Source organism: Hibiscus syriacus, unplaced genomic scaffold, assembly GCF_006381635.1.
Source record: "Hibiscus syriacus cultivar Baekdansim isolate YM2019G1 unplaced genomic scaffold, ASM638163v2 tig00112130_pilon, whole genome shotgun sequence".
Lineage (NCBI taxonomy): Eukaryota > Viridiplantae > Streptophyta > Magnoliopsida > Malvales > Malvaceae > Hibiscus > Hibiscus syriacus.
In genome coordinates, this window is record NW_024063260.1 from 12,266 (window position 1) to 27,216 (window position 14,951).

A 14,951-nucleotide genomic window follows, 5' to 3' on the forward strand; every position below is an offset into this window, starting at 1 on the left:
ATTAAAAAAAAGTAATTGAGTGAACCAGAACATAACACGAAATAAGTTTGACTTTTATACGTAGTTTACCGAAAAACAAATTTAAAAGGGTTGTTACTTACGAGGTTGCATTATTAAAGGTATCTTTATCTTAAAGCAATGACTACAATTATCCTAATTAAGTAAGGCCGGTTCATCTAAAACCCACCCCCACGTAGTTTAGCTTTAACTTTCAAGCATGAAAAATTAGGTTAAAGATGGACCCTACCAGGGGACATAGGAATTCAACACTTGAAGATTCAGTCTTTCAATTCAAAGCACATTTCTCTTTTCTTTTTCCCACAATTATTATCCCCTCAAAGGTTCTTTCTTTTCTAATGAATATTTTTTCTTACTGGTGAAAATTCATATATTTGAGATCTCACATCTTAACAACACCAGCGATCTCTTGAAATAGGTAACTTAAGTTATGGATAATAACAAGTTATAATACGTCTTATTTTGCTTTTCTTAAAAACTAATTATTACTCCATTGTTAGAAACTTAGGGTAGCTGTTGGATCTTGTTCTTGATCGGTGGATGTTGAGTTTGGTCTTATTTTTCTCAGTTTGTGGGGGCTTCATTCTTCATGACATCTTGATTTAAAAAAATGTTTATATATATACCACTTACTCGAAAAATATAAGCTAAAGATTCTGTAATCTTGATGTTATTTTCTTAGATCTTAAGCTTTAAAAAGTAGGGTGTTTTTCAATAGAGCTTGCAACTGACGGGGGTTTCGTCGGCTTTGAGGAATTAGGGTTTATATTCCGGAGGTTGACGTGAAGCTTGTGATTTCCATTTACATGTACTTTTTGCAGTGTAGGCTTTAGCTGATTTCTCTTATATATATATATATATATATATATATATACATAAAAACTTTAACTTTCTTTCACCACTGTGCTTTCTTTTATCTCTTTCTTTCCTTTCAATCTGTTCTCTGTGTTTTTGATTTGTTTCCTTTCAATCTGTTTTATATTCGTTGTTTTGTTTTGTATCTCCAGATTGTTGAACTTGACGAGCTGCTTGGTTTCATTTACCTCTTAAAAGCTAGCTTTGCATGAGTTTGGTTATGGATACGAGCAAGTTCAAACCTGAATCTCATGTAGCACAACAAAGCAGGCGAGAAAAGTTGAGGGTTCACCATTTTGAGGATTTCCCCAATAGTTTGGAGCAAGACTCCTCGGTCCATTCGGGGCTAAACTCAGATCTTGTTCAAGTTCGTAATCTTAGGAATGCTAAGATGCTTCACGAGCCAACTATTGTGTACTCAGGTATCATCCGTGTTCCGCCACAGGAAAATGCTTCTGCTAAAGTCTCTGGTGACCCACCAAGTTGTGGAAATCTGATGGTGGGTTATGCAAGTGGATTAGGTGGCAGGGAAAACAATCAAAACCCTATGTTTATTGGGGAGGTGCTGTCAAATAATGCAAGGGAAAGCAACGTATGTGCAGCTATGCAGTATTTTGGGACTGGGAGTGACATTTGTAGACAGGATAGCAAAAGGCATTGTGGGGAATTGCAGTTTGTTTCATCTTCACTTTATGATGTTGCCACAGCTTCTGTGGGTACTCAGGCTAGTGCTTTGCATTTTGATAACGCTGGTGCTTGGACGAATAGGCCGCTATTAGAGCACTGTCCACAGTGGGGTGAAACTTCAAGTACTATCCAAGGGCTCTCTCTAGCTCTTTCGTCGAATCCTTCGTCGAAAATTTATGGTGCGGCTCAATTCACAGAGGACCAGCGTGGTTCTCAGCATGCCTTCAAGGAACCTCATCGTGATTCAAAAGCTTTAAAGCCTGGCCATTTGTTTTCGATGCAGAAGCCGTCTATAATCGGTAAAAGTAGCGGAAATTCAACTTACGTTCACCCCCTTGGTCCATTCACCGGATATGCAACTATTCTCAAGAATTCAAGGTTTCTTAAACCAGCACAAGAACTATTGGGTCAATACTGTCATATGACCAACTCAAAGCTTGGTAAAGTTCACGAGACATCCGATGGGGTCTCCAATAGCATCGGTGTTTCAGCCTCGGTTGCTGTTGCCAATGCAGTTGATATGGAAGATGGAGCTATTAAGGGAAATAACTCCGGGGCTTCGGTCTCTGGTCTTTGCAGTTCTAATGAAATTAGTACAGTTGATGTTAGCGTTGGGGGCAGCTCTGAGTACCAACAAAAGAAGGCAAAGCTTTTATATTTGCAGGATGAGGTTGGTCATCATTTCTTCTTCTTCTCATTTATACATTGCCATTTAATTCTTATCTGCATTTTTTTTAATGAACGTTAATGAAGGAAACTATCACGTATGTTTATTTTGAAGTTATTTTAACATTAATAAAGACCCGAAGATGAATGAAATTTAAGTCATTTTGAAACAGCAGTTAGACGCTGGATATCAGTTACTCTTCGTCTCTGTATATACCTTCAAACCAAAATTACATCTCAATTAAAAGTGATGACCACGCTTTCAAATCTACTTTATTTAAAAGTTTAAACCCGAATAAGTTGTCCTCTTGCCTTTGATGAAGGACCCATTGTAGGTTGACATAACAGGCTATGCATATCTGTATTACTATTTATTTTCCCAACTTGGCCAACTTCTTTGATCAATAAGTGAATACTACAGTGAAATCACTGTTCTTACATCGTGTTTCCTTGTGAACCATTATTGTTTTTGGACCTAATCCTAATAGCATCAATCTTCATCAAGATAATTGATTGTGTTCTTTGTCTTACTGTTTTACTCTAATGAGAACTTGTATATGCCGTGCAATTGAAAGGTTTGCAGACGATACAAGCTATATTATCAGCAGATGCAAATGGTGGTTTCGTCTTTCGAATCTGTAGATTGTCTAAGTGTTGCAACTTCATACATTTCCTTGGCTCTTAAGACAGTAGAAAGGAACTTTCGGTGCCTAAGGAACGCTATCTCGGACCGTGTCAGGCATTTATCTAGAACCCTTAGGGAGGATTTATTGTCCCCAACTACCGGTGCTAGCAGTAGCAAAGGTGATATAAATATATCTAGGATGAAATATGGGGTTCAGAAATCTGGTGGGGTTAACACGGGCTTCCTTGAACCTCAACAAGAAGGCTGGAGGCCCCAAAGAGGCCTACCGGAACGTGCAGTGGCAATTCTTAGAGCTTGGCTCTTTGAGCATTTTCTTCATCCGTAAATCAACTTCTCTTCCTTAGCATTTCATTATGTCCTCTGTAATATATAATTTGGTGTGAATTTCTGTATCTACTTTTCTTATAGGTACCCCACAGACACGGATAAGCACATGTTGGCAAATCGAACCGGTCTTGCTCGAAACCAGGTGAGCTCACTGCTTCCTGTTTTGTGGTCTAAAGTATTTGGCCTAACGATTCTGTGTGATTGAATTGGAATGTAGCACAGTTAAGTGTTTGATTGGCTTGTTTTCATGATTTCAACAATTTGATTTCTGAATGCAGGTTTCTAACTGGTTCATAAACGCTCGAGTTCGAGTTTGGAAACCGATGGTTGAAGAAATACACATGCTTGAGAGCAAAGGCTTGGAAGCAAGCAATCAGAACTCTATCAAAACTGATACAAAATCTACTACTGCTATAACCATTCGGCCCAATGAAGAACAATCTATCAACAGCTCATGTATAAACACAACATCCGACAAGCAATTGGCTTGCTCAAACATGGCTATTGCTGGGATTACGGAAGGTGCCTATGACGCTGAACGCCGGTATCACGAGAAACACTCTAGTATGGATTTTCGTATCTCATCAAGCATGGACGGCTCATTGATTAGTTTTACACCTCACGACCAAAGCAGGCTTGAGACGGGTGGCCTTGGAGCTGTGTCACTTACCTTGGGTCTCAAGCATGGAGTAGAAAGTGCAGAAGTCTTCCAACATCAGCTACAATATCAGCCACACGAGTACCAACTTCGGGGAAAGTTCGGAGGCCGAATGATTCACGAATTTGTTGGTTGAGCTTATGTTCGATCGTACTGAAGTTGAAATGAGTGGAGTGGGCAGCTAGCCTAGCTATTCCTTACGATAAATTTTCAAAATGTGACAATTACTAATACACGGTTGCAGGCCACCTTGACCGTATACGAACATGTTTGTTTTGAGGGTTGGAAAGATTGACATCCTTAGATATACCCCGAAACTACAAATTCTCAATATAAATTTGGGAACATTCTGCTGGTTCTATCGGTCTTTATTCAAGCTACACGTACAGAAAATAATTATATTATAACTATGTTTAGATGTAGAAAAACCATGCAGTATAACCGGTTAATTCCCATATTATTGATCATCCCATTAATTTTACCCACTTCCATCTCCATCGCCACCAGGGTAGTTAAAATTCTCCCTAGGAATGTAATGGTGGTTGTTCACGCTGCTTTCTTTAGGATACCCACTTTTGGCTTTGCCTAGAAGCCGCCGGCTGTCAACAATGGTGCGTTCATGCTCCGGTACATCCTCTTTTATAACCTTTGCTGTCAAGCAGGAACTCTCCATCAATATTGCTAAAGCAAGAGCCACAAGCCTAATTTTTGCACCCATTAATTGCTTTCACCTGTCTAAAAAATGAACCAAATAAGTAGAGCAAAAGAATCAAGTATCTGAGTAGCAGAACCTTATATAAGGAGAAAGGATGGAGTTCATGTCATTGATATTGTAGATACCCGTTTTTGTCCACGTTCTACTTCTTAAATAATAATAATAATTATTCTTATTTTTAATTTTATTAATATTATTACATTATTGCATGCCTAAATTACAAAGCCCAAACAACCCAAATGGAACCCAAATTACAACCTGAAGCCCACAAGGACACAACCCAACAGTACACTAATCAACCCAACTCGGCCCAAGATCTGACCTGAATGACCCAACAGCCCACCAGGAAATCAACCCGACCCGGTTCAGGCCCAGCACCAGGCCAAGCACTCAACCCAAACCCGTTAGGGTTCCCACATTAGCTGCCAACCGCCCCAATCTCAACCCTTGGATCTGGACCCATCTAACGGTCCAGATCACCTAAGGGTTAGGGTTTTAAACCCTAAACATATCAATAGCCACCGCCATCAAGGAATATGGACCGTCTGCTCGGCGCGTGAGATGCACACGCTCATCCAGCCAGTGCGTGAGCTTCACCGCCCTACTCCCTAGCCGCGTGAGCCGTCGCCATCATCATCAACGTACCCAAAATAGTGCAAAATATAAAACCCCATCAGTCAAAATTAACCAAGTCAGAACCTAATCTGAAAACCATTTTTAAAATGTCAATAATCCCAAAAAATTGAGGTTTACCTACCGAAACAATCAGAAAACCATACCCTATGTAGAGATATCATCATTCTCTACCCAAACCATCACCACATATAACATGCAACCAAAAACAAAAGAGGTAGAGAACATTCGTGTAACATCCCAAAAGTCGGGTCAATGACCAAAATGGAGTTTTTGGTAATTTAGTGACCAATCTCAGAAAGATTAAAAGTTTAGGGATTTTAATGAAAAAAATATTGGTGTTGGATTTAATAACAAAGTTTGGAAGTAATAAGGGTATTATAGTTATTTCTCAGGAAAGATTTTATTTCCCTTTATAAAGGGTAATAAGCACGTGGGAAATGAGAGAATTCTCCAAAGCTTTCTTTCTTTCTTCTTCTTCTCCAGCCGTGAGCTTCAAGAGATAAGGTGAGTTTTATGAACTCTTGATTATTTGTGGAATTAAAGGTTGGGTTTTGATCATTAGATAATAATTAAGCTTAAGGAAGCTTAAGTTATCTTAGAAATCAAAACATAAAGGAGTTACGAAAGATTAAAGAAAATGAGTTTCAAAGTGAATTTCTGAAAAAGAGTTAATAAATGAATGTGGTTATGGAATTTAACTTGTCATAGGTGTGAATAAGAAGTTATAAGTGTTAAATCAAAGTTTGGATAACATGGAAAATTGGGAATGATTCTTAATTTTAAGAATCATGAAGAGATATGAAAGATAAAGATAGCTTATATGGATATAAGTTGGTTTATAAAGTGGTAGTTGAGTTTAATGACATGTTAGGGGCTTAAAATAGAAGAATTGAGTGAAGAGTTGATGATTTTCAGGCTTGAATAAAATTTCTGGGCATGATGCATCGGTACACATTCAATATGTATCGATGCACTCTTAAAAGAAGAACACTGAATGCCTGGAATGCATCGATGCAGTTTGAGTATGCACCGATGCACCAAGACAAATTTTGAAGGTGCATCGATGCATTAAGGGGATGCATCGATGCATGAAAATTCGAAGCCATTTTGTGTATCGATGCACCCCTAAGGAAAAATTTGAATATGAGTTTATTAAGTTCGTTTAAGTTGCTAGTATCAAATTACAAGGTGTATGTATCTAATAATTGTCTTGAAAATGTATAATTATGTAGATTCAGAGTCTGAACGAGTTCCGGAATCATTGTCAAGTAAGATCGATCAAAGGGAAAGATAAGAGATTGGAATTGACTAGTGAGGCCAGGTGAGTGCATATTCAATAGTATATGATGGGTGATGGGAAGAAGACTTACGATAAGTCTATTTCCTGAAGAGTTACATATGAATTCATGATTAAAGGCATAAGTTGAATATGAGTGTATGTATGCTTGATTATATGAATTGATATGGTTTGTATGTGCTATGTGGTTTATGTACACACACTAGTAAGTGTTAATGAGAGAATATCAAATAAGTTATGAAATTATATGAATATAGAAGATAAGTCAAGAGATATATGGAAATGGAAATAAAGGTTTATGAAGAATCATAGGAGAATAAATATAAGTAATAAGATAATGAAATATAAGACTACGTGAAATACATGGTTATGAGAATTAGTAAAATAGAGTTATTTGATTTAATGAGAATTGAGGAAACTAAATAAGATTGAATTATAGAATGGAATGAGAATAATATATCTATTAGGGAACTTGAATATAAAGCGATGATATATATACATATATGATAAATTATATGCTAAAGATTTATGGAATTATATGCTAAAGATCTATGGGGTTATATGAAAAGGTTATAAGGAATGTATGAAAATTGAATTAATTAAATGGATTAAAGTAGTATATAAATAAAATATGATTAAGTGTAATATATATGTTTAGAAATACGACATAAGTTATATAATCTAAGGGAATATAAAGAAATAAAGCATAAAGTAGACGAAATGAGATAAGTTATTATATACCTATATGATATATGTTATCAGGTAATATGAAAGGATTCAGGAAACTTATATAAGCTATGTTAAAGTTATCTAGGTGTTTATATGTCAGATCATAAGAGATAAGTCAGAGAATGTGAATAATATGACCAGAAACTATGAGTCTGTGTGATGAAATGAATATATGAAGACATGACTATGAGATATGTGATAAGAAGTTATGATTAAATGATCAAGAGATATAAACTAAGGGATATCTATGAATTACATGAAAATGTGCTATGTGTAAGTGAACTACGTGATTACATGTATGTGTGAATGAAGCTACGAGCTTATATGAATATGTGATATGTTTACATGAATATGTGCAAGGATATAAAAGATAGAGCCCATGTTATGTGTCTTGAGAGCTTTGGGGTATAGTTGGCATGCCAAGAGTCGAGGGTCTACGCGGTCCTTCGGGGCATATAGGTATCATATGGAACATCTATGAGGTCCTTTGCGACACATATTTGGTCATTAGCATATGTATATGATTCTTAAGGAATTTTCTACGCGGTTCTTCGGGATATATATATATATTCTTTGGAACATGTATGAAGTCTTGTGAGACACATACTTGATCCCTAGTATATATATATGATTCTTAAGGAATGATATGTGGTCCTTATGGACATTATTATATGGCACTCCGGTGCAATTCTACGCGGCACTCCGGTGCAAGTCTACGTGGCACTTCGGTGCAATTATACGAGCTGTGGTGACAACATTAATGCACAACCTCTATAGACTCACATACCTATAGTTCTCACATACGTCCATGGGCTAATCAGGAGATAATAATAAATATATGTTTGTGATATGATAAATGTTGTGTGTGTGTATATTGTTTGATTAAGGGGTTAAGTATAAAAGTATGTGATTAAAAGATAAATTGTTGATGATGCTTTATGTGTATGTAGGTATATTTTATTAAGTAATCTGATATGATTTTGTATGCTATAATGAAATAAGGTGATTTAGTATAGCATGATAGAATGAAACATGCATGCATTGTTAAATGTTATCAAGTGCATTATAATTTTTATTTGCCTCACTAAGTCATCGACTTAGCATGTGAGTGTTTCACACGTAGGTTTCGGAAAGCTAGAAGAATAGCTAAGAGAGCAAGACATGTCAGCATTTCCCTTACAAATTTCAGATCAGAAAATAGATGATTTAAATGATTTTTTTATTATTTTGAATATAATTGGCATGTACTAAAGAATTGTGTTAATATGCTCTGATTAATTTTAGTTATTGTGGTCAAGTTATGTAAATAAATTGTTTTTACTTTAATTAAAGCTTTAAATATTCTTTGAATTTTGTCAAGAGTCAAAGTTTGAAAAGTCAATGTGACACCTCGGACTCGTATCCGGTCGGGTATGGGTTGGGGGTATTACATTTAATGGTATCAGAGCTAAGGTTTAGTCGATTCTAGGCTTAAACCGAAGTCAAATGAGTTTTAAAGATGTGTACATGCCAACATAGAGTGAAAATTTCTGATATGATAGTGTAAGGAGTGTGTTATCTTGCTAATAGAATTAGATTGCTAAGTTATAATAGAAGTATGATTATGATAATTCCGAAATAAAGGGAAATGTGATATTCCTGATAATTATAGCTATTCACCTGCCCTGGCCAGGCAGGATGAAGAGCGGACACCTCAGGAAATGCCTAGTAAGATCAAAAGTTGATTTCAGAAAGTTGAAACCATATCTGAATAATGATAGAAAGTTTTTATTGTTTTGAATCGGACACACGATATGGAGTAGTTTTGTTATTACGTGGATAAGATAGAATATGGTGAACAAGTGTCACCATAAGATTGTTAAAAAGATCAAAGGATGTGGTGAGTATTTGTATAAGAATTCAAGAATAGATGATCAGGGACAAGTGTATAAGAGATATGGAGATAGAGTTTATGAATTTAAGACAAAAGGATAGTACTATGTTTAAGAAAGAATATGGATATGATAAGGGTTTGCATTTTAGATGGAAAGAATTAGCGTTGGCTAACCAGATTATGTGATGGAAATATATATATAGAAATATAAAATTTTAAGATGTTGTCAGGATAAGACAACCAAAGATGAGGAGGATTGGGATACAGTTGTATATTTTGAGAATTATAATGTGACATAGTGAAGAAGGTGAGGATTCGTATGTTTGAGTAAAACTAAGGATTGATAAGAAGAGTTTAAGAATTGGTACATCAGTGATCAGTTTATAAATAAAGGAAGTTAGAATGTTGAGTTGGAACAACGGAAATTTCATGAAGTATGAGAATAAATGTGGATTTGATAAGTTAAGTAAACTATCGCTGGGATAATTTCGACTGAAAGGAATATATGTTAATGGTTCGATGAAGGTTTATGTTTTAGATTGGAATATTTGGTGGTGACTAACATAATTATGTGATGATAAGTGTATTAAGTTGAAGGATTATAAAATGTTGTCAGGGTAAATTAACTAATTATGGTGTGAATTGAGACATGATTATGTATTTTGATCACATAAATGTAAGGTAATGAAAGAGACAATAGAATAATATGTATATGAATAAGAGTGTGGGTGGATAAGTGAGTAAAATGCACTGATTGGATTTCAACTGAGAATATGAATATGAGTAGTCTGATTTGGGCTTATGCCCTAAATTAAAAGTTGTTACTGATTAATTGTAATAGTATGGATAATAAAGTTATAAGATTTGAAGAAAATATAAAGTTAAGTTAATCAAGTATGATGTGGATTTGGATATGGTTTTGATCATATAGATATGATGGAGACAAAGAAATAAGTATTTGTATGTTTTAAAAAGGGGGATTTGAGGAAGGAAATACAAGTACAAGAAATGGTAAAGAATGAAGTTCTATATAAGTAAAGTGGATTATCAAAGTTATGAAGACGTGATAAAGATCGGTAATCAGAGCTGAGTATAAATGATAAGAAAAGATATAATATGTGTATAAAAAGATTTTGATTTTGAATGAATGAATGAAAGAATAAAGGGATAAGAAAATGTCAAAGATGTAGTTTAAAAGATCAAGTATGACAAGAGGTATATTGAGAGATAAGTTATAAGTTTGATATTGAAACGATACGATTTTCAATTATTAGAAGAACAAGAACGGGTGATTATTCTTTGAGTAAATATGTAAGGGTTATAAAAAAAATTGTGTGTATAGTAATTCAGACAATGATTAAGAATGAGCAAAAGCTTGATTTATGTGCAAAGCACAAAGAGAATGATGAATAAGATCAATTGATTCATAATATTGATGAATGAGGATTAGGGTTACTGTCTATATAATAAATGATATTATATGGACTTATAAAGATGTGGATGTATATGAAGATTTGAGTTTGGGGAAAAAGGTAAGTTTGCTAGCGGTAACAGGAAAGATTAAGAAAGGGAATCAACATGAAAATATTAGGAAAGATGATATTATAAAGGTATGCAGTGAAAATTCGAGGACGAATTTTCTTAAGGAGGGGAGATTTGTAACATCCCAAAAGTTTGGTCAATGACCAAAATGGAATTTTTGGTAATTTAGTGACCAATCTCAGAAAGATTAAAAGTTTAGGGATTTTAATGAAAAAAATATTGGTGTTGGATTTAATAACAATGTTTGGAAGTAATAAGGGTATTATGGTCATTTCTCAGGAAAGATTTTATTTCCCTTTATAAAGGGTAATAAGCATGTGGGAAATGAGAGAATTATCCAGAGCTTTCTTTCTTTCTTCTTCTTCTCCAGCCGTGAGCTTCAAGAGATAAGGTGAGTTTTATGAACTCATGATTATTTGTGGAATTAAAAGTTGAGTTTTGATCATTAGATAATAATTAATCTTAAGGAAGCTTAAGTTATCTTAGAAATCAAAACATAAAGGAGTTACGAAAGATTAAAGAAAATGAGTTTCAAAGTGAATTTCTGAAAAAGAGTTAATAAATGAATGTGGTGATGGAATTTAACTTGTCATAGGTGTGAATAAGAAGTTATAAGTGTTAAATCAAAGTTTGGATAACATGAAAAATTGGGAATGATTCTTAATTTTAAGAATCATGAAGAGATATGAAAGATAAAGATAGCTTATATGGATATAAGTTGGTTTATAAAGTGGTAGTTGAGTTTAATGACATGTTAGGGGCTTAAAATAGAAGAATTGAGTGAAGAGTTGATGATTTTCAGGCTTGAATACAATTTTTGGGCATGATGCATCGGTACACATTCAATACGTATCGATGCACTCTTAAAAGAAGAATATCGAATGCATGGAATGCATCGATGCAGTTTGAGTATGCACCGATGCACCAAGACAAATTTTGAAGGTGCATCGATGCATTAAGGGGATGCATCGATGCATGAAAATTCGAAGCCATTTTGTGTATCGATGCACCCCTAAGGAAAAATTTGAATATGGGTTTATTAAGTTCGTTTAAGTTGCTAGTATCAAATTACAAGGTGTATGTATCTAATAATTGTCTTGAAAATGTATAATTATGTAGATTCAGAGCCTGAACGAGTTCCAGAATCATTGTCAAGTAAGATCGATCAAAGGGAAAGATAAGAGATTGGAATTGACTAGTGAGGCCAGGTGAGTGCATATTCAATAGTATATGATGGGTGATGGGAAGAAGACTTGCGATGAGTCTATTTCCTGAAGAGTTACATATGAATTCATGATTAAAGGCATAAGTTGAATATAAGTGTATGTATGCTTGATTATATGAATTGATATGGTTTGTATGTGCTATATGGTTTATGTACACATACTAGTAAGTGTTAATGAGAGAATATCAAATAAGTTATGAAATTATATGAATATAGAAGATAAGTCAAGAGATATAGGGAAATGGAAATAAAGGTTTATGAAGAATCATAGGAGAATAAATATAAGTAATAAGATAATGAAATATAAGACTATGTGAAATACATGGTTATGAGAATTAGTAAAATAGAGTTATTTGATTTAATGAGAATTGAGGAAACTAAATAAGATTGAATTATAGAATGGAATGAGAATAATATATCTATTAGGGAACTTGAATATAAAGCGATGATATATATACATATATGATAAATTATATGCTAAAGATTTATGGAATTATATGCTAAAGATCTATGGGGTTATATGAAAAGGTTATAAGGAATGTATGAAAATTGAAATAATTAAATTGATTAAAGTAGTATATAAATAAAATATGATTAAATGTAATATATATGTTTAGAAATACGACATAAGTTATATAATCTAAGGGAATATAAAGAAATAAAGTATAAAGTAGACGAAATGAGATAAGTTATTATATACCTATATGATATACGTTATCAGGTAATATGAAAGGATTCAGGAAACTTATATAAGCTATGTGAAAGTTATCTAGGTGTTTATATGTGAATTATTCGGTAATAAGTTATATGAAATAAGTGTAGTGATTACCAGATCATAAGAGATAAGTCAGAGAATGTGAATAATATGACCAGAAACTAAGAGTCTGTGTGATGAAATGAATATATGAAGACATGACTATGAGATATGTGATAAGAAGTTATGATTAAATGATCAAGAGATATAAGCTAAGGGATATCTGTGAATTACATGAAAAATGTGCTATGTGTAAGTGAACTACGTGATTACATGTATGTGTGAATGAAGCTACGAGCTTATATGAATATGTGATATGTTTACATGAATATGTGCAAGGATATAAAAGATAGTGCCCATGTTATGTGTCTTGAGAGCTTTGGGGTATAGTTGGCATGGCAAGAGTCGAGGGTCTACGCGGTCCTTCGGGGCATATAGGTATCATATGGAACATCTATGAGGTCCTTTGCGACACATATTTGGTCATTAGCATATGTATATGATTCTTAAGGAATTTTATACGCGGTTCTTCGGGATATATATATATTCTTTGGAACATGTGTGAAGTCTTGTGAGACACATACTTGATCCCTAGTATATGTATATGATTCTTAAGGAATGATATGTGGTCCTTATGGACATTATTATATGGCACTCTGGTGCAATTCTACGCGGCACTCCGGTGCAAGTCTACGTGGCACTTCGGTGCAATTATACGAGCTATGGTGACAGCATTAATGCACAACCTCTATAGACTCACATACCTATAGTTCTCACATACGTCCATGGGCTAATCAGGAGATAATAATAAATATATGTTTGTGATATGATAAATGTTGTGTGTGTGTATATTGTTTGATTAAGGGGTTAAGTATAAAAGTATGTGATTAAAAGATAAATTGTTGATGATGCTTTATGTGTATGTAGGTATCTTTTGTTAAGTAATCTGATATGATTTTGTATGCTATAATGAAATAAGGTGATTTAGTATAGCATGATAGAATGAAACATGCATGCATTGTTAAATTTTATCAAGTGCATTATAATTTTTATTTGCCTCACTAAGTCATCGACTTAGCATGTGAGTGTTTTACACGTATGTTTCGGAAAGCTAGAAGAATAGCTAAGAGAGCAAGACAGGTCACCATTTCCCTTACAACTTTCAGATCAGAAAATAGATGATTTAAATGATTTTTGGTTATTTTGAATATAATTGGCATGTACTAAAGAATTGAGTTAATATGCTCTGATTAATTTTAGTTATTGTGGTTAAGTTATGTAAATAAATTGTTTTTACTTTAATTAAAGCTTTAAATATTCTTTGAATTTTGTCAAGAGTCAAAGTTTGAAAAGTCAATGTGACACCTCGGACTCGTATCCGGTCGGGTATGGGTTGGGGGTATTACATTTAATGGTATCAGAGCTAAGGTTTAGTCGATTCTAGGCTTAAACCGAAGTCAAATGAGTTTTAAAGATGTGTACATGCCAACATAGAGTGAAAATTTCTGATATGATAGTGTAAGGAGTGTGTTATCTTGCTAATAGAATTAGATTGTTAAGTTATAATAGAAGTATGATTATGATAATTCCGAAATAAAGGGAAATGTGATATTCCTGATTATTATAGCTATTCACCTGCCCTGGCCAGGCAGGATGAAGAGCGGACACCTCAGGAAATGCCTAGTAAGATCAAAAGTTGATTTCAGAAAGTTAAAACCATATCTGAATAATGATAGAAAGTTTTCATTGTTTTGAATCGGACACACGATATGGAGTAATTTTGTTATTACGTGGATAAGATAGAATATGGTGAACAAGTGTCACCATAAGATTGTTAAAAAGATCAAAGGATGTGGTGAGTATTTGTATAAGAATTCAAGAATAGATGCATCAGTGACAAGTGTATAAAGAGATATGGAGATAGAGTTTATGAATTTAAGACAAAAGGATAGTACTATGTTTAAGCAAGAATATGGATATGATAAGGGTTTGCATTTTAGATGGAAAGAATTAGCGTTGGCTAACCAGATTATGTGATGGAAATATATATATAGAAATATAAAATTTTAAGATGTTGTCAGGATAAGACAACCAAAGATGAGGAGGATTGGGATACAGTTGTATATTTTGAGAATTATAATGTGACATAGTGAAGAAGGTGAGGATTCATATGTTTGAGTAAAACTAAGGATTGATAAGAAGAGTTTAAGAATTGGTACATCAGTGATCAATTTATAAATAAAGGAAGTTAGAATGTTGAGTTGGAACAACGGAAATTTCATGAAGTATGAGAATAAATGTGGATTTGATAAGTTAAGTAAAC

At 34.0% G+C, this 14,951-nt stretch overlaps 1 protein-coding gene across 5 annotated transcripts; it reads left to right on the top strand.

The window, feature by feature from the left end:
- Window positions 1-329: 329 nt before the first annotated feature.
- LOC120174902 (BEL1-like homeodomain protein 8) lies at window positions 330-4,216 on the top strand. 5 transcript variants are annotated; one of them, XM_039181628.1, is made up of 6 exons: window positions 666-826; window positions 1,026-2,230; window positions 2,802-2,965; window positions 3,050-3,193; window positions 3,281-3,341; window positions 3,478-4,216. In XM_039181628.1, the coding sequence occupies exons 2-6, from the start codon at window positions 1,082-1,084 to the stop codon at window positions 3,991-3,993; spliced, it is 2,034 nt and encodes a 677-aa protein (XP_039037559.1). In that variant the 5' UTR covers window positions 666-826; window positions 1,026-1,081; the 3' UTR covers window positions 3,994-4,216. The 5 variants fall into 5 exon arrangements, with proteins under 5 accessions (XP_039037557.1, XP_039037559.1, XP_039037556.1 ...); XM_039181626.1 differs by lacking the exon at window positions 666-826 and adding an exon at window positions 330-436 and having other exon boundaries at window positions 2,802-3,193; XM_039181625.1 differs by having other exon boundaries at window positions 667-840; window positions 2,802-3,193.
- Window positions 4,217-14,951: the final 10,735 nt, after the last annotated feature.

What these genes read in the sequence shown, in the direction of transcription:
- LOC120174902 (XM_039181626.1), top strand. Translation starts at nt 1,082, where the DNA reads ATGAGTTTGGTTATGGATACGAGCAAGTTCAAACCTGAATCTCATGTA. An exon ending in TTTGAGCATTTTCTTCATCC is followed by an intron (nt 3,194 to 3,280) that starts GTAAATCAACTT and finishes CTTTTCTTATAG; the next exon opens with GTACCCCACAGACACGGATA. An exon ending in CCGGTCTTGCTCGAAACCAG is followed by an intron (nt 3,342 to 3,477) that starts GTGAGCTCACTG and finishes TTCTGAATGCAG; the next exon opens with GTTTCTAACTGGTTCATAAA.